The sequence below is a fragment of the Lycorma delicatula genome, chromosome 4, assembly GCF_047948215.1.
Source record: "Lycorma delicatula isolate Av1 chromosome 4, ASM4794821v1, whole genome shotgun sequence".
NCBI lineage: Eukaryota > Metazoa > Arthropoda > Insecta > Hemiptera > Fulgoridae > Lycorma > Lycorma delicatula.
This window is the reverse complement of record NC_134458.1, coordinates 10,266,815-10,290,862: the sequence shown is the minus strand read 5'-3', so window position 1 is coordinate 10,290,862 and position 24,048 is coordinate 10,266,815. Positions and strand designations below refer to the sequence as shown.

General features: G+C 34.5%; 1 protein-coding gene across 4 annotated transcripts in view; it reads left to right on the top strand.

Moving 5' to 3' along the window:
- The window catches only part of LOC142323095 (uncharacterized), a 352,611-nt gene that overhangs the window by 38,862 nt on the left and 289,701 nt on the right, over window positions 1–24,048 (top strand). For 3 of the 4 annotated variants that reach the window (XM_075362275.1, XM_075362276.1, XM_075362273.1), the window contains exon 2: window positions 13,537–13,598. The exons of the other annotated variant lie outside the window; for it this stretch is intronic. In XM_075362275.1, the coding sequence (XP_075218390.1) occupies window positions 13,575–13,598 (24 nt within the window). In that variant the 5' untranslated portion in view covers window positions 13,537–13,574. The remainder of the gene's footprint in view (window positions 1–13,536; window positions 13,599–24,048) is intronic. 4 annotated transcript variants of the gene reach the window in all.

Genomic DNA, 24,048 nt, shown 5'->3' with positions numbered 1-24,048 from the left:
TTATTCCGCTATTATGAACTACGTCTAACTTTTTTAAATGCGACTTTCTAGCGGATGAATATACGATACATCCGTAGTCTAGTTTAGATTGAACCAATGCTTTATACAATCTCAATAATGTCTCTTTGTCTGAGCCCCAATTTAAGTTCGATAAACATTTTATAATGTTTAGGGCTCTTTTGCATCTATCACTCAAGTCCTGTATATGTAATCCCCATGTAAGGGATTTATCCAATACTAGTCCTAAATGTCTTACATTGTCTTTATATTATATTGGATTATCATCAATTGTCAACGCAGGACTTTGATGAGGAATTCTCTTCCTACAAAAGTGTACACAGCACGTTTTTTCTGGTGAGAATTGGAATCCGTTATTCTTTGCAACTTCATTTAGAGCATTGATCGCTCGTTGCAATTTATACCTCACCATAGCAGTCTTGTTGCTGGCATACACAATTGCCAGATCATCAACATAGACGCTTTTGCTGATTTCTGCTGGAATGGCTAATATCAATTTATTGATGGCAATGGTAAACAAGGTACCGCTCAACGGCGAACCTTGTGGTATGCCATTTTCCAAATTTCTTACAGATGAATATTCGCTACTGACTCGTACTTGGAAAGTACGGTCATTCATATAGTTGCTGAGCAGTATAGGCAGATTGCCACGAATGCCCCATTCATGTATCTGGAGCATTATACCATGACGCCAGGTCATATCGAAAGCCTTCTGAAGATCAAAGAAGACTCCGACACAATGTTTCCTTTTAATGAAGCTGTTATATATAACGTCCTCTAAGCTGATCATTTGATCAGTGGTAGAATGGTATTGCCGAAAACCTGCTTGATACGGTGATATCAGGTTTTCTTTTTCCAAAACCCAGACGAGTCGATTATTAATCATTTTTTCCAGTATTTTTCCCATAGCACACGTCAAAGAAATAGGACGATAGCTATTGGGGTCTGTTAAACTTTTATTTTTATTTGGTACTGGAAACACATGAGCTTTTTTCCACTGCTGCGGGTACGTTCCATCCCGCCATATTTTATTATAAAGTTCTAATAATCTACGCTTTGCAGTGGTATTCAGCTGCCTGATCATATTATAGTGGATTTCATCCGGACCAGCAGTTGTGTTACCTGATTTTTCCAACGCTTTTGCGAATTCTTCCATTTTAAAAGGTACATTATATGAGTAATTATACTCAGTTCTGAAGTTTAGTAGACCTTCAAGTTGTTCTTTTTTAGTACGAAAATCTTCTTCGTAGTTGGCCGTTCTGCTGAACTTTTCGAAGTGATTGACAATGTTTCCAGCTCTGCAATTTCATATGGAGTGTCTTTTATTTCATCTTCATCTTGAAGGCTAGTTATGGGAGCAAAATCATTACGCCCACAAATCGCCTTCACTTTCCTCCAAACATCTGATGCAGTAGTAGTTTTTTCAATGGATGACACGTATTGCTGCCAGGATCGTTTTTTCGAGTCTATCATAAGACGTTTTGCATACGCCCTGTATATCTTAAAGGCAACAAGATTTTCTATACTAGGACGCTTCTTAAAGGCGTTATACGCCCTTTTCTTTTCTTTTTATAGCTTCACTTATTTCATCGTTCCACCATGGAACGAGTTTCTTCGTAAGTTTTCCAGATGTTTTGGGAATATATCTCGATGCCGACTCAATTATTGCATTTGTTATGGCGTCGACATCGTCTCCGATAACTCCAGTTGTTTCTGGGAGTATCGTTCTAGCTGTGAAGCTCGTCCAGTCTGCCTTTTCAAATAACCATCTTTTAGGGATGGGATATATTGTTCTTGTAACATCAGTTACAATTTGCACCGGGAAATGATCGCTTCCATGCAGATCGTCTATGACATGGAAGCTGTACCTCGGTGCTATCGATCCGCTTATAAGTGCAAGATCTATACAGGACGTCGATCCATCTCTGGCATTGAAAAAGGTTCCTGATCCGTCGTTTAAAATAATAAGTTCTGAATTCATCAGGAACCCTTCCAGTTCATAATATTTGTTCATCTTTTCACCAAAATTATTGCTCCATTTAGAAATAAAATTTATTTTAACGTAAACACGACTTCTGTTTTAATTAGAGAAATATCCTTTTATTTTAATTTAAAAGGGAACGAATTAAATACTATTAAACCATTTATTATAAGCAGCTTTTCAGTGCTTCAGTGAACTGATGGCAGATATATATAGTTCAGGAGATTATATTTTATTACAAATCATAAATCATTTATATTTTGCCAATTCATACATAAATAAATGTACGTATAATGATTTTATGCTGTTTATTATTTAACATTATTTCATGCATCGCTGAACAATTATGAAATTATTAGATAAAATGCGTCCATTATTTAAGTTATGCAATTTTATAACATCACCGTCAAAGATTTAAAAAAAAAAATTATATATTGAAATTAAGAAATGTAAAAATTAAATAAAACCTACTTAATAAATACATTAAAAATTAGGAAATAATATTTTTTTAAATATGAATAAAATTAAAACCGCTATCAACTTATCAACACTTTATTCGGCACGTCTTCAAAAATTTGAAATTTAAAGAGTAATTTATAATTTTAAGTATAGTTTTTTTTTATTAATTCGGTTTAATTTTTTTTAAATCTGTAAAAGTTTTTGTTTTCTTTTTCGGTTTATTGTTTTTTTAAATACTGATAGGATTTTAAGAAACGTTGCCCTATTTTTTTTTTAAAGTCGTTCATAAGATATGAAGAATAAAAAACCTATGTATAATAAAAATATGAACGCGTACAAATCGCATAGACTACTGCCGAGTGTGATTTATTCCATTGTCTGAAATGCGGGAATACGTATTAATTTTTCCATATAATTTACCTTGATATTTCATCTTAAAATACTTAAAACGTCAGAATTATGCGATATACTTCGCATCATTCTGACATTCACATTGTTGTGTTATAACGATCCGATACCGAACGCTAATGTCAGCAAATAAAAAAATCTTCAAATAGTCTACGAAAACCGCTAATTTTTTTTTTTAATTCTTCCGTTGAAGTATGCGGGAAAATCGTACAAAAGAATTTCCAAAGAAATTTTTTTCTGCTTTGTAAAAAGAGGATTCGTTGAAATCAGCCAATTTAGTAAGAGCCAAGGCTCTAAATGTACCCATAAAAAAAACGTAAGCTTCGAACTTAATATCTTTTGTAGCCTTTTAATAATAAAAATATTTTCATTTTAAACAATATACAAGTATCTAACTATGTATTTTACTATTATTATTGTCATCATCAACATCATCATCATAATCTTTGTGTTTCTAACTTAGATAACATTGAAAATATATGAATAAATTTTCATATATTTATAATATTTTTATAATATTTTCTTGACTTCATAAATACATTTTAACAATTAACATATTTCTCTACAGAAAAATTATGCATTTTTCTGATGAGACACACACGTACGCGCGTGTGTACTTAATTTTTGGCCTATTTGGTCGTACAAGTGTCTCGTATATTTCGGGTACAATGTTTACTACAGTTATGAAATTTAGTATAGTAACTTATTTGTTTTTACTATGTGATTCTACTGAAAATACAGAATTCTACTGAAAAAGAATGATTGATCGTTTTTTCGTTGAGGTAGTCCAAAGTGCTGCGGTTTGAAGCGGTTTTAATTATACTGTATGATAATTAAAGACAGAAAACTTCAGTAAAGAAATGTATTTATTCTAATTTTTATGTTTACTAGTTTAAAAAATAACTATAGGAATCTTTATTAATACTGTCTAAATTTTTTTCATTAGAAAATAAACCGACATAAAGAATAAGAAAAAAATAAACTAGGTCGTTTGTATAGTAATCGTTTTCAACTTTATCAAGACGGAATAATTTAATTTTAACCTCTATTTAAATACCAGGAAAGTTGAGCGGCATCGCTATCTGCTTTTTTTAAGGTGATAGATTACTAATTATACTTGTAACGAAACCGTGCAAAGATATTGCTACTGCGCCACTCGTTCTTTATATCTTAACAGAAAAACATTTTACGTTTATCACCGAAATCTTTAAAAAGAATGAAGTAAAAAAGCCTGTTATTTATTTCAATGTAATTTAATGCTTCCTGTAAAAGCATTATCTATATGACGAGTTATGTAGTTGTTAATCTGATACGACAGTTTTTTCAAAGTAAATTGATTTGGTTAACTGAAACGCTTCGATTTATATACCGTATATGTTTTCGTTTCTATTTCTTAATTTATACCTCCTTACGTTTTCTGCTGTAAAGTTGGATTCTTCAGTGTCCTATCGTCATTTGATATTTCTCGTGTTGTATTTCGTTTCACTTCTCTAACTGAACCTGAAATTTTAATGAATGGTGTCCGTGGGTCAGTTTCTGCATCTACTTTCTTGATACTGAAGTCAGTCCTGTCCATTTCATGCGGTCGGAAAATTTTAGCATTTCTTATATTTACCGGAGTCTATTTTAATTTATATCAGAAAGTGTGACGTAACGTGTTTAACACCGTAATACTTAAAAAAAAAACTGTTGCTGTATCTCCCCCTCTCACATTTATCAATTATTCTAATTTTGGACAATCATTAACGTGTTAAACAAATCCGGCTAAAATTTAGTACTTTAAGATAATTATTTTTTTCTTTTCGGTAAATAATGATGTGTTTAATAGTCTTCGAAATGCTAACGTTCATACCACTTTATTCAGAATCAAATTCTCTACAAGTTTTCTTTATTATCTTAAAAATTGTATAAATCTATTTTTGATTTATTTATACATAACTTACCGATTTTTTCTGTTCCGTTAATGAAATCGTTATGAATTATTTTTCCGATTGCTTTTTCAAAAAAACTTTTGCATATACAGAGTGATTCACGAAGAATGTAAAAGAGTCCAGAATATATATGTCCTTCCAGTGAAATAAAGAAGAAAATTCATATAAACATCAATTCGAAAGCGCTGATTTCTGCGCATTCGGTAAAATTAAGCCGGACTGTAATACTTGGAACTCAAATTAAGGAGGTAAATTTAGTGATTTTATATGAAATTTGTACTGAAAAAAAGGTTCCAAAACTACATTTTTTTTTTTTTTTTTTTTTTAGTAGTTTTCGAGAAATGTGGGATAAAAGACAAACGATCGGGTTAGGAAAATGCAGTATTTTATGTTTGGCGTAAAATACTTATTAAATAGGTAATAAAAACTTAAATGTTTTAAACAAAACTTGTAGAGAATTTGATTCTGAATAAAGTGGTATGAATAAAGTTCGTAGAAACTAGTTCCAAACGTTAGCATTTCGACGTCTATTAAAAACAAAACATCAAAACGTGACAGATTTTAATTAGGCATTAAAGGAAACAAGATTTTAAACATATTTTCTATAGAAGTAAATAAATTATTAATAAAATAATTTATAAACGTTGTTGAATTGGCTCTTGCATATTCTATTATCTAGTAAAGAACAGCAACATGGAAAAGAGCTAATACATTATCGAGGCGGAATAATTTAATTTTAAGCTGTATTTAAATACCAGGAAAGTTGAGTGGCATCATTTGCTTTTTTTTTTTACGGATTTTTTTCATCGCCTTTTTTTGTAACGAAATCGCGCAAAGCTACTGCGCCACTCGTTCTTTATTTTAATAGATTTACTGGGCGGAAGTTAAAAGAAACGAAAATACACACATTCGCTAGTAGTATAGGTAGAAAAATAACGATACAATTATTTTTAAATAATCCAAGTGTGGGTGTTTCCAGCTAAAACGTACTAGTAGCACAAGTGATATCAACAAATAATCCAAAATTTTTCGTTGATCGGTTTGATCATTATTAGTTAACACCGGTTTAAATTATTAATTTTATTCCATTGGATTTAAGTAAGAACTTGGTAATACTGTTTTAAGCAAAAAACTGCGCATCAGTGGCACACTAAATATATATTTTTATTTGCTTTATTTTAACTCATAATGTTTTTTCAATTTATTTTCATGTTTGTCCTGAAATCTTGCATCCTTAATTTAACATACTTTCTGACATTCCTAATGATGAAATTTTACACAGTTACCAAGTTTGGGTGACATTACAATATTCCACCATTACTTTTGCAAACATTCGCCCGTACGAGGGTATATTTGTAAAATGTACATAAGCGACAAAACAAGTTTTGTTAATTTACAACTGTATTTTAATAATAAAAACTTCACTATTTCGTTACTTTGTATAGTAAATATTTGATTGAAAATTTGTTTGATGTTTTATAAATATATTAGAAATTTCAATATGTGATGTTTTCTATTGAAATCGAAATTAACCTACTAATTAAACTCATGCAATGTATGACAATAATTTGATTAAAGTATGACTAAAAAGTGTAAAGCAAGGTTTAAAAGATTTTTAAAAATCTTCGTATAATTGTTTTAATTTGGTTTCTTCTCGGATAAAAATAAGCATTATAAGCCTATTTTATAAGTAAAACTTAAGGTGTATATATATATATATATATACATATTTATTGTTTATTTCTTTAAATGTTTTATTTTTTCTGAAGACTTGTTTGTTTACAGGTTTATTGAATAATACAGCTGAGTATAAGTTTTTTTTTCTTATGATTATTTTTGGTCGAAAAATTTATGTATTTATCATGATGCTGAGGTTTTATATTAATAAGTAGGTTAATCGGTACAAATTACTACTGGTATTTTCCGCTCATCCTTACAACAGTGGACTAACTGAAAACATTTTTTTTTATTAGCATCATAAAACTCATAAAATTCTGCACAATGGTGGAGATAACGAAGACCACCAGAAGATTGCAGACGAACGCAGAATAAATCTAGCAGCCGTCTTAAGACGGAACGAATGGAGAGAACGAAGAGGCCTGCACTCTCTGCTGTGATGCCCTTCTCGGGGCTCACAGGTCTTTCAAAGGTTACGGTTGTAAATATTTCCAACCGAAAAACATGAAAAGTCAAAGGCAAAAAGAAGAAAGAAGACACGAGAAAAATAAGATGGCCGTTCCACGACAGCGAATTCAGCCAAGAACAGACTGAGAAGAAGAACAAAATGAAGAAAAAGGAACTCCGCAACCTAAATTCCTCATCCATCCTTTATCTTACAATTACTAGTCAGGCGACCGCCTACGGTTACCATATGCGACTTCCTTTGTGAAGGAAATACATCGGATCTTCCACAAAACTAGGGCCCCATCAGGCGCATTCCAGCTAGACCGAAAGGTACCAGTAACGAAAGGTCTTCAGAGGACGGACTAAAGGAGAATTGCGTCGGAAGAAGGACAAATATTTTGCGAATACCCTGAGTAAAATATCTTACAACACGATCTACAAAGGATCGGAACGCGATCCTAAACTACGTCAGTCTTAAGTTAAAAATAGGTTATCTTTAAATTAAAGACCGTTTCATAATAAAAAAAAAATTATTCTGAAAACTTCATAAATATTTTTTATTTCTCTTAAACTACATACCTTATACTACTTCTCTATATAACAGCCTCATAAGACATTTGTCGTTGCGATAAACAGCTTCAATATACCCTCGTCGTATTCTTCTGCTACCAGTCCATTTAGCCACTGAATAACAGCATGTTTAAGTTCATCGTCAACCGCGAATTGCTTACCACTCAAAAATTCTTTCAATTTCCCCAACAAGTGGTAATCAGGAACTAAGTCTGGATTATATGGCGGGTGATCATAAATTTCCCATCCAAATGTTTTCAGTAAATCACATGTCGGACCCGCAACATGTACACGTGCATTATCGTGCAGCAGGACGACGCCGTCGGTCAGCCGCCCAAAACGCCGATTTTGAATGGCGCGCCATAACTTACGTGGAGTTTTGCAGTAGGCTTCTGAATTTATGGTCATTCCACGTGGCATGAAATCAATCACCGGTATGCCAAACCGATCCCAAAAGACTGTGGCCATCAGTTTGCTTCCAAATGGCTGTGGGTTGACCTTTGTCAGTCTGGTTGGTGGTTGAGGATGACGCCATTCACTTTACTGTCGTTTTCTTTCTGGCGTGTAATACGAAATCCATGTTTCATCGCCGTTAACAATTGAATTAAAGAACTCATCGCCTTTTTTCTGTGTAGCGCATCAAAAATTTCGAAGAAAATCCCATTCGGATTTTTTGTGACGTACCGTTAGACATGCAGCACCTGACGTACATAAAAGTCTTTGAATCCTAAACGGTCATGAACAATACGACCAATAACAGCTCTTGAAACATCAGGAAAAGAAAGACCAGGTCGGAAATCTTTGAGCGACCGCCGTTTTTGATTTCATCATCGACGCGTTTCAACAAGTCCTCGATGATTATCGAGGGCCTCCCCGAACGTTCTTCATCGTGCATGTTAATTCTGTGATTTCCAAACTTTTCACACCTTTTTCGGACGTCTCTTTCACTCATTACATTATCACCGCACACAGCAACCAACTGCCTATGAATTTCAGCCGGTTTAACGTTTTGACGGTTTAAAAAACTTATGACTCCACGTATTTCACTGTCGGCGGCAACATCGATTTTCCTGTTCATTTTATAACGCAATAACTCACACTTTTTTTTTTTTTTACACTTAATCAAAGATAATACAACGCAACACCTTAAAGACAACAATGCAGTGTGTACATTACTAGCGTGGCCGTGTATGTATATTTGTAATAATATATACCGTATATATTTATTGTGTCAACATTTATAGGGATGCCGGTCTCCGTGGTGCGAGTGCTAGCGTCTCGGCCTTTTATCCGGAGATCCCGGGTTTGAATCCCGGTCAGGCATGGCATTTTCACACGCTACAAAAACTTTCATTCATATCATCCCCTGAAGTAATACCTAACGGTGGTCGAAGTTAAAAAAAAAAAAAAAAAAACTTTTATAGGGATCAAATGAAACGTGATCATTATAGTTCTGCGTATTAACTAAATCGGCAAAGGGAATATTATATGCGTTTGTACCGTAAGCTTCTCTGTTCCTTTTGCACGATTTACTAAGAGTGGAAACATATAATTATATTCGTTGTTCTTCTTTTATTCTTCTTCTTTATCCAAGTTGATGTCCATTACTTTTTGGACGATATCATTGTTGTCGAATACGATAAAAGTTAATTCATTTTTTTCTGTTTAGTCATTCCTCAATAGCATTTTTACGTTCTTTTTAAAATTCTTTAATTACTTTTCCTACTGGTCATCGCTGGAAGCTCTCTTATTGCATTTGATGTTTATTAAATTTTCAAATATATTTTTCTAAAATAAATTTTATTTCGATATATTTTATCCCCATAATGTACATCGCGTAGATTATTTTATAAAAATGTTTTTTTCTTTTGACTACAAATTTGTGTTTTTTTCTACAAACTTGTCTCATCATTCTGTTTAGAAAAAACAGTCCGTACACCGTTATATTTTGTATCGGTTGTGTAACTGGACAGGAACCTGAAGCCAGTAAAAAGAAAAAATCTCGGTTAACAATATATTAGTGAAATTACGTAATTCGGGAACAGTTTAAAATACATTAGCCGTAGGTTTCTGTATATTAAATTTTATAGATTCTGTTAAATTTTTGAAAGTTAATTTTACGGTCGGATATATTAAATAAAAGTTAAAACATATTGAAGGATGCTAGGCTTAATGAAAATTATATTTGTGAATGTTTTTTTTTAAATTATATAAAACCATTATATTATTATATAAAGTATCACCAAAAAGTTAATCTGATAACACCGAAAAAATATCATCCCTACCTCTAAAAAGTTGATTTTAAATGTTTTGACCGTTTCAATCTATTGATTTGAAATATTTTTTATTAATTAATTAATCTTTTTGTGAATGAGGTTTTTAGGGTGAGTACTGTGTTTTAACCTTCATCAGAGGGATTCAGGGTGTATACATTTCCATCCTAAAAATAAAAATAGAAGTGTTCCCTTTTTATGCTTTTAATCTATCCATTTAAAACTTTCTGTTTATTAATTTTATTGTAAACAAGTTATTTTCAGGATGAAAGTAATTTTCATCCTACATCACGAAGGTGAAGATAAATTTTTTAAGTTTTCGTAGAAATTATTTTAAAATTAATAATAAAATAAATTATTTACAGTTCAAAATAAAAACAGGACTAAGACAGGAGATGGTCTTTTACCAAGCTTTTCAACTCGGTCGTAGATAAAGTCATGAAAACTTTCTGCGAAAATAATGACTGTCGCAAACAATAGGAACAATGAACCAGAACGTCAAAAATTAAATGTCTAGCTTTTGCCGACGATTTAGCGCACTTTGAAGAATCAAAACAGGAAGTGACTAACCAAACCGATTAAGAGAAATAGCAGAAAAATTAAATAGGGATCTTTGAAAAGATTTCCTTTTCAAAGACAGAAATGATGACAAGTACCGATAAATATCTCGGAAAGACAACGGAAACAAAATACGGAAAATTAAGATCACAAACAGTTTCAAATATCTTGGAGACATAATCAGTAGAAACAGAACAGCTAAAATAGCGATTGACGTCAAAAAACACAAATTACAACTGCAGATTGAGATCAAACAGAAAGATTTACGATAAAAGTTGAAGACCTGGAAGTAACAATAAGAAAAAGACGACTAAAATTCTACGGACACACGGTCCGAATGAACCGATCAAGGGCAAACAAACAGATTTTTGATAACTATGGAGCTACAAAGGTTAAGGAGACTATGTTAAACAGAGAGCTCAAAAATTTCAATGCAGAAAAAGACTGTTTGGATCGAAAGGAATATGGAACGAAGATTATTAAATTAAAAATTCTTGTACAGAATAAACTGAAAAAGAAGAGCTGAACTGTCCGAAAGATTAAAGAACTTCTGAAAAAAAGAAAGGAACCAGATGAAGTGATATTTGCCTGGTCCTTGTAGATCTACCCGCGAAGGAAGAAAATAGACTATTTCTTTACTGAAAGAAACCAATTTTTAAAATAATTTTCCTTTAATTAAAAATATAGAAAATAAGAAATAAGAAAATAAGTTTCGTCATAAGGGTGATAACATTCAAACATATCAAGCAAACAAGAAATTGTCTAGTTAAATTTTAAATACTCTGAAATGTCATAAAAGATAGTAGCTAGTTTTGTTATTTTACAGGGTTAATTAATTAGCTTTTGTTAAGGTAAGTTAGTTATTTATATCGAAAAAATTCGTTAATGATTTAATTAGATATCGGAAAGATAATACTTCATTTATTTGTATGCTTTATACGTTTTTTACGGAAAACAATTAATTTAAACAAAGTTAATTTTTTTTTGTAGGGTTATTTAAAAACATTATATCGATAATTGAATGACAACCACCTGCACGTTAGTCGCCGAATAAGTCAACCGAAAATTTACTTCAAATTTTTAATACAAATAGGCCCAATTATTTGCTACGCATATTATAAAACTATTAAAACAAAAAAAATAAAATAAAAGGCAATATACGTTAAAATGTAATTTTCCAAGAAAATTATATGCCTTGAAGGTTATTATAATTTTTTATTCATTATATCAGGAACGTGTATAACAAAAATGCAGTCATTCACACTTTCACAGCTTCTAGATCCAAAAAATACTTTAAAAAATTATCTTCTTATAATAATTGTTTAATAGCTAGATTTCATAAATTAAAAATATTCTTAGTACTAGTAGCAAACGTCAATTCAGGCGAATCTATATTAAAAATACACTTTTATCTATTGAAAATGAACGCTAACTTCTGAAACATAGAAATATATTCATAATTAATAGTATTTATACTTTTGATATATCGCCGGCTTATCCTACTTCGTATCAATATTACAGAATTAAATATCTGTTTCTTTCTTAAGTTATTAAATCGAATTTATATACAGATGCTTAAGTAAAACGAAATAATTAATTCTTTTGTAATACGGCTTTCATTATAAAATGTTTATACGTTAGGTAGAAGTTTTAAGCGGTTTTGTTTGAATTTGCTTTTTAGTGTTTTATCGGATCCTTTTTTAATTGATCCAACCTTAGAATTAGTTTGCTTGCATTTCTCCCGCTACCACCCCATTCAGTCGCCCTAAACCATAAGACCGAATGTCTGTGCCACAAACGGCTACTGAGACTCGAAACAGTTTAGCGACCAGTGCCCTAAATAGCTCCTAGAGCTTACCTAACAGCGTGAGCGGACTAAGCCCGGTGTTCTACACCACCTGCTTACGTGTCCCAGCCGCTCACATGTCATATATTTACTAAAATGGGTAGGCGCACCGCGTCAACTACTAAAAATATATATGACATCCATAAATTAAAATTTACTTTGACTAGACAGCAATTCGCTGCCACGCCTAGGTCGCTGAAAGCCAGTAAGTACTTGTCTACGATATTAAAGCGCTTGGAGCCATAACTGGCTGGTGGTGAGCCATATATATCTCTAGGTTAGCTTCACACAGCAGTGCGGTAAACTACTTTCCCTTAGGTAAATTACTGATGTCGGTTGAACATAGCAACCGCGTCAAGGAACTTCCACACGGTCCGACAACGCGGTTCTCGGCACATTGACTCGCCGTTTGTAAGTGACCATTTTTCCCCTTTACTTCTAAATTCCAGTCTGGCCCGGTGTGCCCCCCCCCCCCCACTAGAACGGGGCAGTCAAACATCAGGTGTTCATTTCACTGGACCTCCCCGCAAACGCACAGCCCATCAGTTGCCATGCAGAACCGAAACAGATATTGGTTTCCAATAAACCACTCGGTCTATATCAACAGGATCCAGCTGTTAGGGCGGGAGCTATGCTCTTCCCTGGTGTACAGACGCCAGGGAAAAGCATAGCTCCCGCCCTAACGCCGACCTCTGCTTCACCCTCCGCAACCTTAGGATTATTAAAAGAATTAATATGATGAAGTAATATAACTTTTTTACTTAAAAACGTTACTTAAGTATATCGATATAATGTAAGCTGTCGCAGGTTATATGACGAACTTACAGCGTGACTGTTGGCTTACACAAAACACTTCAATAAAATATTCATTTTAAATTAATTCTATTTACTTATTAATATATTATTAGGTAAGTTAATTCTATTTACTTATTATTTATATTTGAAAATATAATTAAATATTTTGTGTTTTACAAAAAGGAATCTTTTTTCTGGGCGCATAACTTACTTTATTTCATTAAATACTCTAAATATTTTGTTAATTTTTTTTACCTGATCTTATACGAGCTACAAATGACAGAAAACTTATTTTAATTAATACGTTATATCAAGCGCTTACTCAATTTTTTTTTGGTATTCCACCAATCCCAGAAACCACAACCTTTGTTTTCTTATCAAATTCGGTAATATTTTTCTCATCTACTTCAGCATTTACGCGACTTCATTTAAATGAAAACAGCGGGAAAGGCCCTTAGTATTTCATATTTCCCTATTAAAATTTACGCCCCGGTTTTATAACTTTTTTCAATTCTGGATGATTGTTTATTATTATGTTAGCAAATAATTAAAATAAAATTATTTACATTTCAGGAGGCAGCGGCCTCTACAGCGGCCTTGCTTAATTACTGATGAGCGCGACAGCTCGAACACCGGTAAGTGGTTGTGAAATTTTAATTATTTACCTTTATTGGGGTACAGAATTATTAAAAATCTTTTAAATACTGATCGTTGAGGATATAAGTATTCATTGGGAATCGATAAATTCGACGCATCATTTTAAAAAAAATAAATTATTTTTATTTCGATTCTTAAAATTCTGTCCATACAGGACATAAATCCATTTCCAAAACTTTCGTGCCCGGATTTATTTGTAAAAATATCGGATTTATTTAAAATTAGCGAATTTTTCTGCGAGTTGTAGGCTCGCTATGATCCAAACGTTAAGCTTTAAGGCAACAATAATTTCATATCTTCCATCGAGGAGAGTAAAATTTGTTTAAATACTTAGAGCTATTCTAGCGTTCTAGAACTAAGTGAATGTTAGTTCTGGCTCGTTGAATTTATTATCTTTTGAATGATCGTAGTATACTATGTATTGGATCAGGTGAGATATTATAATATATACTCGATTCATACGTAAATCCTTTTTATAGACACGCTACGCGAAAAACAATCACACCTAATGTAGTCTAACAGAGTTTTATAAAGGATCGATACAAATTATATAATCTTGACCGATTTAGGTTTGAATTTGGAACTTGATAATACGATCAAAACATTTTGTTGTAAATTTCGTAAAGTATATAAATATTCTGAAACAAAGCTATTTATATGTAACAATTTCCGTACTAAAATGTATTCCGAAACCGTAAGTTAATTCTTGCTTCAAGAATAACGAACAATATGATATAACATGAAGTTCGGCTGATCGAAGCAGAGCTTAGGTTTGAGTTTTAAAGTTTAGTTAGGTTTATAAGGTTTAAACTTATGCATCAGTATTTTTCTTCGTTTTTATTTTGTAGCTCGATGCAAAAAAGTAATTTTTTATCCTGACATCAAACAAAACAATTAGTTAATGACATAGTAATATTCGGTAAAAAGAAAAAGTTTTTATACGTAATTCCACGGATCATTGTTATACTAGAATTTTAAAAAATCCCGAGATTAAGGAATGAGCTAAAACATGTTGAAATCTTTAGTTTAGAAAAAGTAAAATGCAATCACTGTAATTTTGCAACCACTGGTATTCTCTGACTGCGTTTAACTGGTGTGAACCACATGATCGATTTCTTCCTTTAAATAAAACTCATAGTAACGAATTTTGTGAATAATAATAACTATGTGAATATTTACTAATAACTATATAATCGTTTTAGAATTTAAAACGTTAAGGAATTTAACATACTAGTTACAGCAATGCTTGAAAACTACTTACCGTTGTCGTGCGTGTATCTCTGTCATATCCTTTTAAGAATTCGTTTAAATTTATATAAAATCTTACTCGGTCTGTGATCTCTGTGTATGATATGTTACAGTACGGTCGATTACTTTATCTATTTTTAATTTGTAGTAATTAAAATCTGAACTTCTTAAATTTATATTTCCTTTTCGTTTTTAAATAATTACCGGATTATGCATTTCTAATTTTTTAAAAACGAAATTTTTTCATTCTTTTTTAGCAGGAATCCTATTTACTTGAACTCAAGAATTTATGCTGTTCTAAATTCACGTAATGACTATTTAACTCGTTAGTAGGTTAAATGGTATTAAATTACCCGTTTTTGAGCGGTTAATTTGCTTAAGTTAATTTTATCCTTCTGAATTATACACAATAAAACAGTAAAGGATAAGGAAAATAGTCTTACCTTGTTAATAATACTTATGTAAGGTAGAAATACACCTTCATAGTAAGTTACCTTCGTATTATTTACCTTTATAGTAAGTTCTTATCTTAAATAACAATGAAACAAAATTAAATGCTGACAAATATTAAAAAATAAAAATCGGTGTCTAAAAAAAAGCCGTGTGACTTTGTAATCCATGTCTTTCGTGTAATTAAATTACATCTACCCGCACTGTTATAAGCAGAACAGCTCGTTTATCGAGCTGTATTATTCAATTTCAGTAATTTAAAACAGAATATATATGCAAAAAACTTTATTTAAAGGTAATATTAGGTAATAAAAATCGTAGAGATATCGGACAAACCGCATCGGATTAGTTACGAATTAATTGTTAAAAACCAAAAAAATTAATTGAAGTTATGAGGAGCAGACTTTTTTTAACAATATTTTAAATTAATTATTACATTGTTGATGTGACGGGGAAGGCGGCCAAATTTTACTGGATTCTTTACGGGATAATTTTTGTATCTACAAACATCTGTTTACTTTTATTTTTGTAAAGAATTAACGGTGCTAGTTGTCTCCTTTCTTACCGCATTTATCATGTAAAGAAACAAATTAAAAATCTTTTGACAAAAATCTGTTTATCATTATTTTCATTTTATTATTTAGTTTGTAACAGTGAATTTGTAACGAAGCCGACAAGATGCGTCTAATGCCTTAATGAACTTTATTGCGGTGTTACCAACCATTACTAAAATCATTAAAAAGGGGTAAGTATAACGGTTAACGACTAGAGATTTGGCAGATGTTTAAAGCGCTACGATGATTATAAGACTCCGAATTATGAAAAATTCTGTTTTGGATTTCCCAAGTTATAATCAACTGAAATAAGGCCTTCGGAATCAAATAACTAAAAATTGTTTTTACTGTATACATATATGTACATACGATGTATAAAGTTAGTCGAATAAAGTATTTAAAAAAAACCATAAGGCATTCGGTAAACGTAAAAGAGCAGGCTAAATTATTCGTATTTATGAAAATCTCATCACCAATTTATGAAATTTATCCTTAAACTCGACTTGTATAATCGGATAATAAATTACGTCTATAAATATTTATCAATACATTATAGAAAACTTCTAATACAAAAAGTGCAAATAAAACAAATTCTAACTTTTTGAGATCGGTGATTTTATTGGAAAATTAATTACTTTATTATTTCAGATACTCTGTCAGTAATGTAGATAGAGTAGTATAGATAGTAATACTTATCTCGTGTATTCAGCTAAATACAGGGAACAATTAATTATACTATAAAACGAAAACAAACCCGAGAGCAAAACAATGCAAACATTAATAGCAGTTAATTTCTATTTTTTGTAAACACTGAAAAGTACACTACTTCTACTACCGTTATAATATTTAACTTCTCTAACGCTAGAAGCATTAATAATAATAATAATCCGATAAATGTTAAGTTATTCAATTTTATTAAAGTGTATTCTTAATTATATATTAGTATATCGGGTACAGTTTTCTCGTGAACTATTTGTTTTAGTAAGATTTTCGGGTAAATAAATTTAAAAACATTTAATTTATAGCATTTAAATATATATTTATCTAAATAATTACAATCGTATATATTGTGTTATCTTTTTTCGGTATCAACTCTATCTTGCTGTGATATCCTTTAAGTGATAAAACGGTTTTCGATACTGTTCTTTCTGAGATGATACGACTTTTTCATTGAATTGAAGAAAAAATTACTGGATGCGAATAAAAAAATATAAACGTTTCTGTAAGTAAAGATACAGACTGCGGTTTTGCGATAATTACCACATGATGCGCGATTTTGTTCATACGGCTGTCAAATTGACACTATAGTAAATCTATGTAAAAAAAATAACACTGTCTAAAAAAATAACTAATTTTTTTTATTAATTCACTTTGTATTTCTCCTAATTAATCCCATAAAGATATGAAAATCAATTTATAAACATTTTCTTTAAATAACGCATGTATATTACGATCTAGCATCTTTCGATTATAGAGGATCGTAACATCGTGAGCCAGATTAAGTCGTTTGTTTCTCCCTGTCCTAATTCATCAAAACCAGTCGTTGTATTTTATTTGTCATTTTCAACCGACAGGCTTTATCTTACCGCATGTAGATTCGTAGGTAATAGTTGTTAGAGTCGAGTTGTGGATGACACTGCGTGTAGACGTGTTTTCTGAACTCCGCGATCTTGTGCTTTTTCGGTTGGTTTTTTGGTTATTTAATTGGAACAGGACATTGTAAACTTTCGAGGTAACGATAACGGACAAGTGTATACGTTTTTATGAGTTTTGGATGTGGATTACTAAAGTTATTAGAGTTTTAAAAAAAAACAAATATTTGAGTGAAGTGAAGTGTTTTACTGTTCTTTTTGACTTTTTGGAGAACAGTTAAGGTCGTTATAGTGGTGTAATAATCATTGTGAGTCATTACGAGTCAATTTAATTCAATACAGTGAGTTAAAAACTATTTTGAATTAGTTTTTTTTAGAACTTTAAGATTATACTTATTAACTAATATAGAGTAAAATTTTCTAAGTGTAACGGCAAGCTTTGTCTTGTCTGTTACGTCACTAGTAAAAGAAGTAAACAAGGACTGGTAAAAGTTTTCGTAGAATTTATACTACGAGAATTTTTCTAAGTGTTGAGACATACTTTATACGGGCAAATCCTTATCCTCCATATTTCCTGTAATTTTAACAATAGAACCAAACTTCCTTGAGATCTATCCGATCCAAAAACTTCCCTACCCTTTGACCCCCCCCCAAATTTTAGACCATATTTTCGAATAGATATATTTTACCTCCCCCCAATTTGTTTTTTGGGCACCTGCCCGTGTGGGGTATCGTTGGATGCGGAATCGCACCCTGATACCAAATCCAAGGTATGAGACGACGAGGCTCGCTGCCGGTTGAAGATACAGCCTCGCAAGGGGCTGGACCTTCGCGAAGGAACACTGGAAAGAAGGAAAACACTACCGAAGGTATGGACATCAGTGTAGCTAGTCAAGATAAGATAAAATGGAAAACCGTTAAGGGGAGAGCGGCTAAAAGAGCAAGAGCCGGCTCATCAGAGGAGGAGGAGGCCCCTCTTACCTTAAAAGAAGTCACTTATAAGTTAGGGAATGCATTGGTTCAACTGAGAGATAAGGCGAGTGTAACAGCAATTAAAGCACACGAAAGAGAATTGACAGACATTTATAAGGAACTACTGAGACTCAACGAAGAGTCACCGGATGTGACAAACCAGAGCACCCAGACCGAGGGTCACTATAAAAGTGAAATGCCCGACATACTTGACGTCGACTTATCAGATGAACAACTCATCGACCGATTACCAACTAAGTGGTCCACATGGGTGATGAACCGGCTGACTCAGGTAAGTGTTCTAAAACCTGGAGACGACAGTTGCCACTTCGTGGACTTAAATGGTTTGGGGCCCAACAGTAAGTACGCAGAGGCGTAACCAGGTGCAACGATTTTGCAAGATTCCACAATTCTGGATGACAACAAAATAACCACGGGAAGAACAAAATTTACGATTCTGGTAGTGGAGACAAGGCTATGGCGACCCATGTAATAAAGGCACTCAGAATGGTGGTTGGAAAATCAGAGTCCTCCGTTTTCGTAATGCCCACTGTAAATATATGCCAATTGTAATATATCAAATGAGGAAGGGCAAAACCCTCCCTAGAATGGTGCTTCCTAACCTGGGTGATCAGGGGAGAGCAAGGTCTAGATCAGCATCGGCGAGACGAGGAACGCCACCGGGATGTTGAGAGCAAAACGTTAGTCGTTAAAGGGCCAGGAAAGTCATACGCAGATCTCCTAAAGACCATGAAAGAAAAAGTCAAAGCAGTAGAAGCCGGGGAGATAATACTGTCTATAAAGAAAGGCAGAGATCAACAATTAGAGGTTAGAATAAGCGGGTCGCAAAAAGCAGGAGAGTTCTCTTCATTACTTAAGAACAGGGCAGAGGAACTCCAGGTAGACATCAGAACAAAAGGGGATCGTAAAACGGTGGTACATGTGAAAGACATGCTCTGTGATACCGCGGAACAAGAGGTCAAAGAGGCGGTGGAAAAGGTACTTGGCGTAGAAGAAAGTTTTCAGGTAACATCTCTAAGAGATGCATATGGGAATACCAAAAATGCCACTGTCATTACCACCCATAGGGGAGTGACAAAACTCATTGCATCTAGTAGACTAAGAGTCGGATGGGTGAGGTGTAGAGCGTATAATAGAACGGAAAATGAGAAATGCTACCGCTGCTGGGGGACCGGGCATGGTAGGAGAGACTGCAGAGGACCGGATCGATCTGACTTGTGCTTCAACTGCGGGAAATCGGGCCATGTGATTAAAAACTGCAGAGAAGCAACAAAATGTCTAGACTGCAGAAGCACGGCACATACAACTGGCAGTTTGAATTGCAATAGGAATCATGAGTAAGATACTCTTTATAAATAACAATAGAAGTTTACTATCAAGCGACCTTTTATTTTTTTTTGTTGACTCTGCTCCCCTGGGCCGGTCCGACTGGTTGGTATTACGCCACCCAGGAGAGTGCCTGTTATACTCTAATGAGCCTCCCCAACTACTGGCTGTATGTCCAGCAAGGCAGGTCGGCCCACCGGTCAGGTCTTTTGAGTCTCATTTGCCCTTCTGTATCGCTACGCCATACCTTGGAAAGTCTTGACGCATCGATGGGTCTTTTACACTTGTATAGACCTATTCTCCCTTGGAGTCCCCAGTGGATCCTTGGAACTGACACACCTAAGCATGCCAGCCCTCACCACTGGGGCTATCCACCCTACCCTAATCTATTCACTCAGAAGCCCAGTTTCCTCTCGTCTTCGTTTTTTACTGTTAAGATATTCCTGATAGTTCCTTCGATTCTTTTCCAATTGTCCTCACTATGTAGCATGTTACTCGTAATCTCCTCAGGTCTCATCGTTGATAAATCTGTGTCCCGTCTATTTTGTATCCATCTGATGCATTCCTTGAAGGTATGGTCTGCATGGTCCTCAATGCCGCAGGACATACAGGCCGGCGTTTGTCTTCTCCCAACTCTGTGAATGTAATAATTAAAATTACCGTGGCCCGTAAAGTACTGCGACAAAAAGAAGTCCACCTCCCCGTGTTTCCTATTGATCCAACTCTCAAGATCAGGGATTAGCTGTTTTGTCCTGCTAGCAGGTCCTACCTCTCTCCACCTTTCTTTCCACCTAGTTATCAGCCTATGCTTAGCCTCCTGAGTTTCCAGTCCTTGCGATATCTCTACCCTGTAATGGGCCATTAAGTCGATTGGAGGTACTGCTGCCAAAACGCAAAGTGCCTCATAGGAGACTGTTCTGTAAGCGGAAACCACTCGCAGCAACAGCCTCCTATGCGTTCTCACAAGTCTATTTTTGTTTTTCTTGATTCGTAATGAAGTCCACCATACAGGCACTGCATACATTAAAGATGATACAACTGCCGGTGCTGTCACCTTTCTTTTGGACGCTCTAGGAGCCTTCTTTGTTGACATGATCATATTTAACCCTTTTATCATGTTGTCCGCTTTATTGCATATACTATTAATATGTTCAGAAAAGGCAGAATTTCTCTGAAAGAGAATTCCCAGATATTTCAGGCAGCATGTCTCCATTACTTCCTGTCCATTCACAACAATGTTCAGACGTTCCATAACTCTTCTACCAGTAAACGTGATGAACTTACATTTATTAATTGATAACATAAGTCCCTTTTCTTGCAACCATTCATGAATCTTTGCAAGCGCCATATTGGCCTTCTCCTGCACCTCCAATCCCGTCTTGCCCTATACAAGGACTGCCAAATCATCCACATAGGCTATTGTTTCCACACCAGGTGGATAGTCCAATTGTAGAACATCATAAAAGGTGAGGACCCACAAAAGAGGACCCAAAACCGAACCTTGGGGAACTCCACTGTATATATTGAATATCAATTCTCTTTCTTGTGAATTCATTGTACAAGTCCTTTCTGAAAGGTATTTCGCCACCTGTCTCCTCAAGTACGGGCTGATGTTTTTTGCCTGTAATGCCCTATGAATCTGACTCCACTTTACTGTGCCGAAAGCATTTCTAACATCTAAGGAGACAAGAAGCGGAATTCTTCTAGTTCTTCATGTACCACTTTTTACCTCAAGGGCCCAATTTATTACCTTGTTGGCAGCTAATACGGTGGAGCGTCCCCTCCAAAAACCAAGTTGATTTGGGCTAATCCCTTCACCTTCTTCAACTTCTCTAGTAATTCTGGCGGCCAACATTTTTTCAACCGCCTTTCCCAGATTGTTCAATAGACTAAGTGGTCTATACTTCACTTGACCTTGTTCATCATTACATTTTGGGAGGAAGACCACTCTGGCCTCCCTCCAACATCTGGGAAAAGAATCCCTTTCAAGCCCATAACTGGCCAAGTCCGTCATTTCCCAAGGCAACTTCTTTATTAAGCCTTTCAGTGTGGCTACTGGTATGCCATCGATGCCAGGGCTCTTCTTATTACCTAGCTGTCCAATTGCACAAGCCAACTCGGCAGGCGTAAATCGTCTAGGTTCAAACTCTGGTAAAATAACTCCAATTTCTTCTTCACATGGAAAACGTTCTTTAAACTGAACCTCTGCTTGACGTTTACTGAGTGTTGGTAGACGCATGCCAAATTTCTTCATTACTATTTTGTAGGCTTGGCCCCAGGGATCCTTGTCCAAGTCCTCACACAATCTCATCCAATGATCCCTCTTCGACTTTTTGATGGACCTGTTTAGCAATCTTCTCGTTTGAACATATGAGTGGACTGCCATGTCATATTCCTGACCACCTCTAATTCTAAGCCTTTGTTTTTTTCTTCTAGCTTTTTGTAATGCTCTCCGGTAGCCCGCTATTTCATCAGACCACGTTCATCCAGGTGTTGCCTCTAATATATTACGGAGCCTATATGCGACCCTTTCTACTATTCTTTCAATCTGTTGTGACGAAGGTCTTATTGGAAGCTGTCTATCCATGGTTACAAGTACTCCATCCTTCATTATTAACTTAACAGCAAAGTGATCGCTTGCAATGTCCTGATCTAATACATGCCACTCATATTGATCACTTCCCCATCTGCCATCAATGATGACCAAGTCCAATACTGAGCAATGGCCTCGAGCTTCAAACGTCGGAATATTATCATTTATACAATAACATCCAAGGGACTCCATTAAATCTGCAAGTAACTCTTCTCTCCAGTTATTATAGGAGCTACCAGCTAACCTCGATTTACAGTTGAAATCACCCATCATTATGACCTTCTTACTCTCACAAGATAGTATTCTATGAATACTATCCAGATACTTCTTTTAATCTCCAATACTTATGTTGGGTGATACATATGCTCCTGCTATAATTGTGGAGTCCGTCTCTGCCACTACAAATGCCTCTGTTCTTGTTTTGAAGCTCAATGCCAATCTTCCACTCCTATTTTTTATTACTACATCTCCAACAGTGTCAGCCATCCAACCAGTTTTGGCTGCTTCATAGATATTAGGCTCCGTAATTATTATTATATCTATATTTTGTTCTATAGCCAGTTCATTTATCAAGTCAAGGGACAACGAGCTCCTGTTGTGTTTGCTAGAAGTACTTTAAGCATTACTGTTACTAGTGCATGCCCAGGCTCCCGTTCTGTGGTCTTGACTGCCACAGTTTTGGCAGTTTTTGGGTTCCCGACAGTCCACTATTTTGTGACCCCTCCTCCGCAGTTAAGACAGAGGTCCATCCTATCAGGGCCCTTACAGTCTTGCCTATGATGACCTGAACCCCAGCATCAAAAGCATTTATCTTCTTCTTCCCTAATAAAGCCTCTGCAGTTGACCCAGCCAATACGTATTCTTTGTTCAACTAGTTTGCAGGCAGACCTGTGCGTTGTCACAACTGTCACATTTTGCGTTTCTGCATAACCTGGCCTAACAGATGAGATCCTCGTCTGATCTTTATCTTCAGCTCTGGCCATAACCGCTGCCAATATCTCATCTTCAGACGTGTCATGTTCTATGTCTCTAATGTGAACCACAGTGCGTCTGCCTGCACGTGTCCTGAGATCAACCTGCAGATCCGCCGCCTTGTCACGAAGAATATTAGTGAAGTCTGCTGCCTTTTGTGCACCCTGAATCCTCACATTTAGTTCTTCGTTTCTACCTTTTCTTAATGATATGACGTCCTTCACCTCATCACTGTCTACAGCAGACTTCATAGTTCTTAATAATTCTGCATAAGACTTTCCAGCAGCCCTAACTACAACTGTATGGCTGTCTTCCGCCAGAGGAGTAGCCCTTTTAATTTGACTTTGGCCGGGGCTAGTTTGTGCCGCCCTGCCAACCGTGTGCATAGTCAGTACTTTTATCGGTTCTTGTTTGTCCCTTGCTAAGTAAGAAATTATCTTTTTAGTATAATTGCCTATATTATTATTAGGCAATATAAATTATACATTGCTTGATTGTGCAATAATCTTTTTTATGGCTCTTAAAATAACACCCTTTGTGACTTTATGAGAGTCTGATGAATTGTAAAAAATTTTATATTTACATTTCCTTACATTGGACGAATTGTCACCTATAATTGTTAATTCATCACGAAGAATGTCGCCACTTTATATCTTGGCCTCCGTGTTTCAGTATCTTCTCCTGTATTCATTTTATTTAT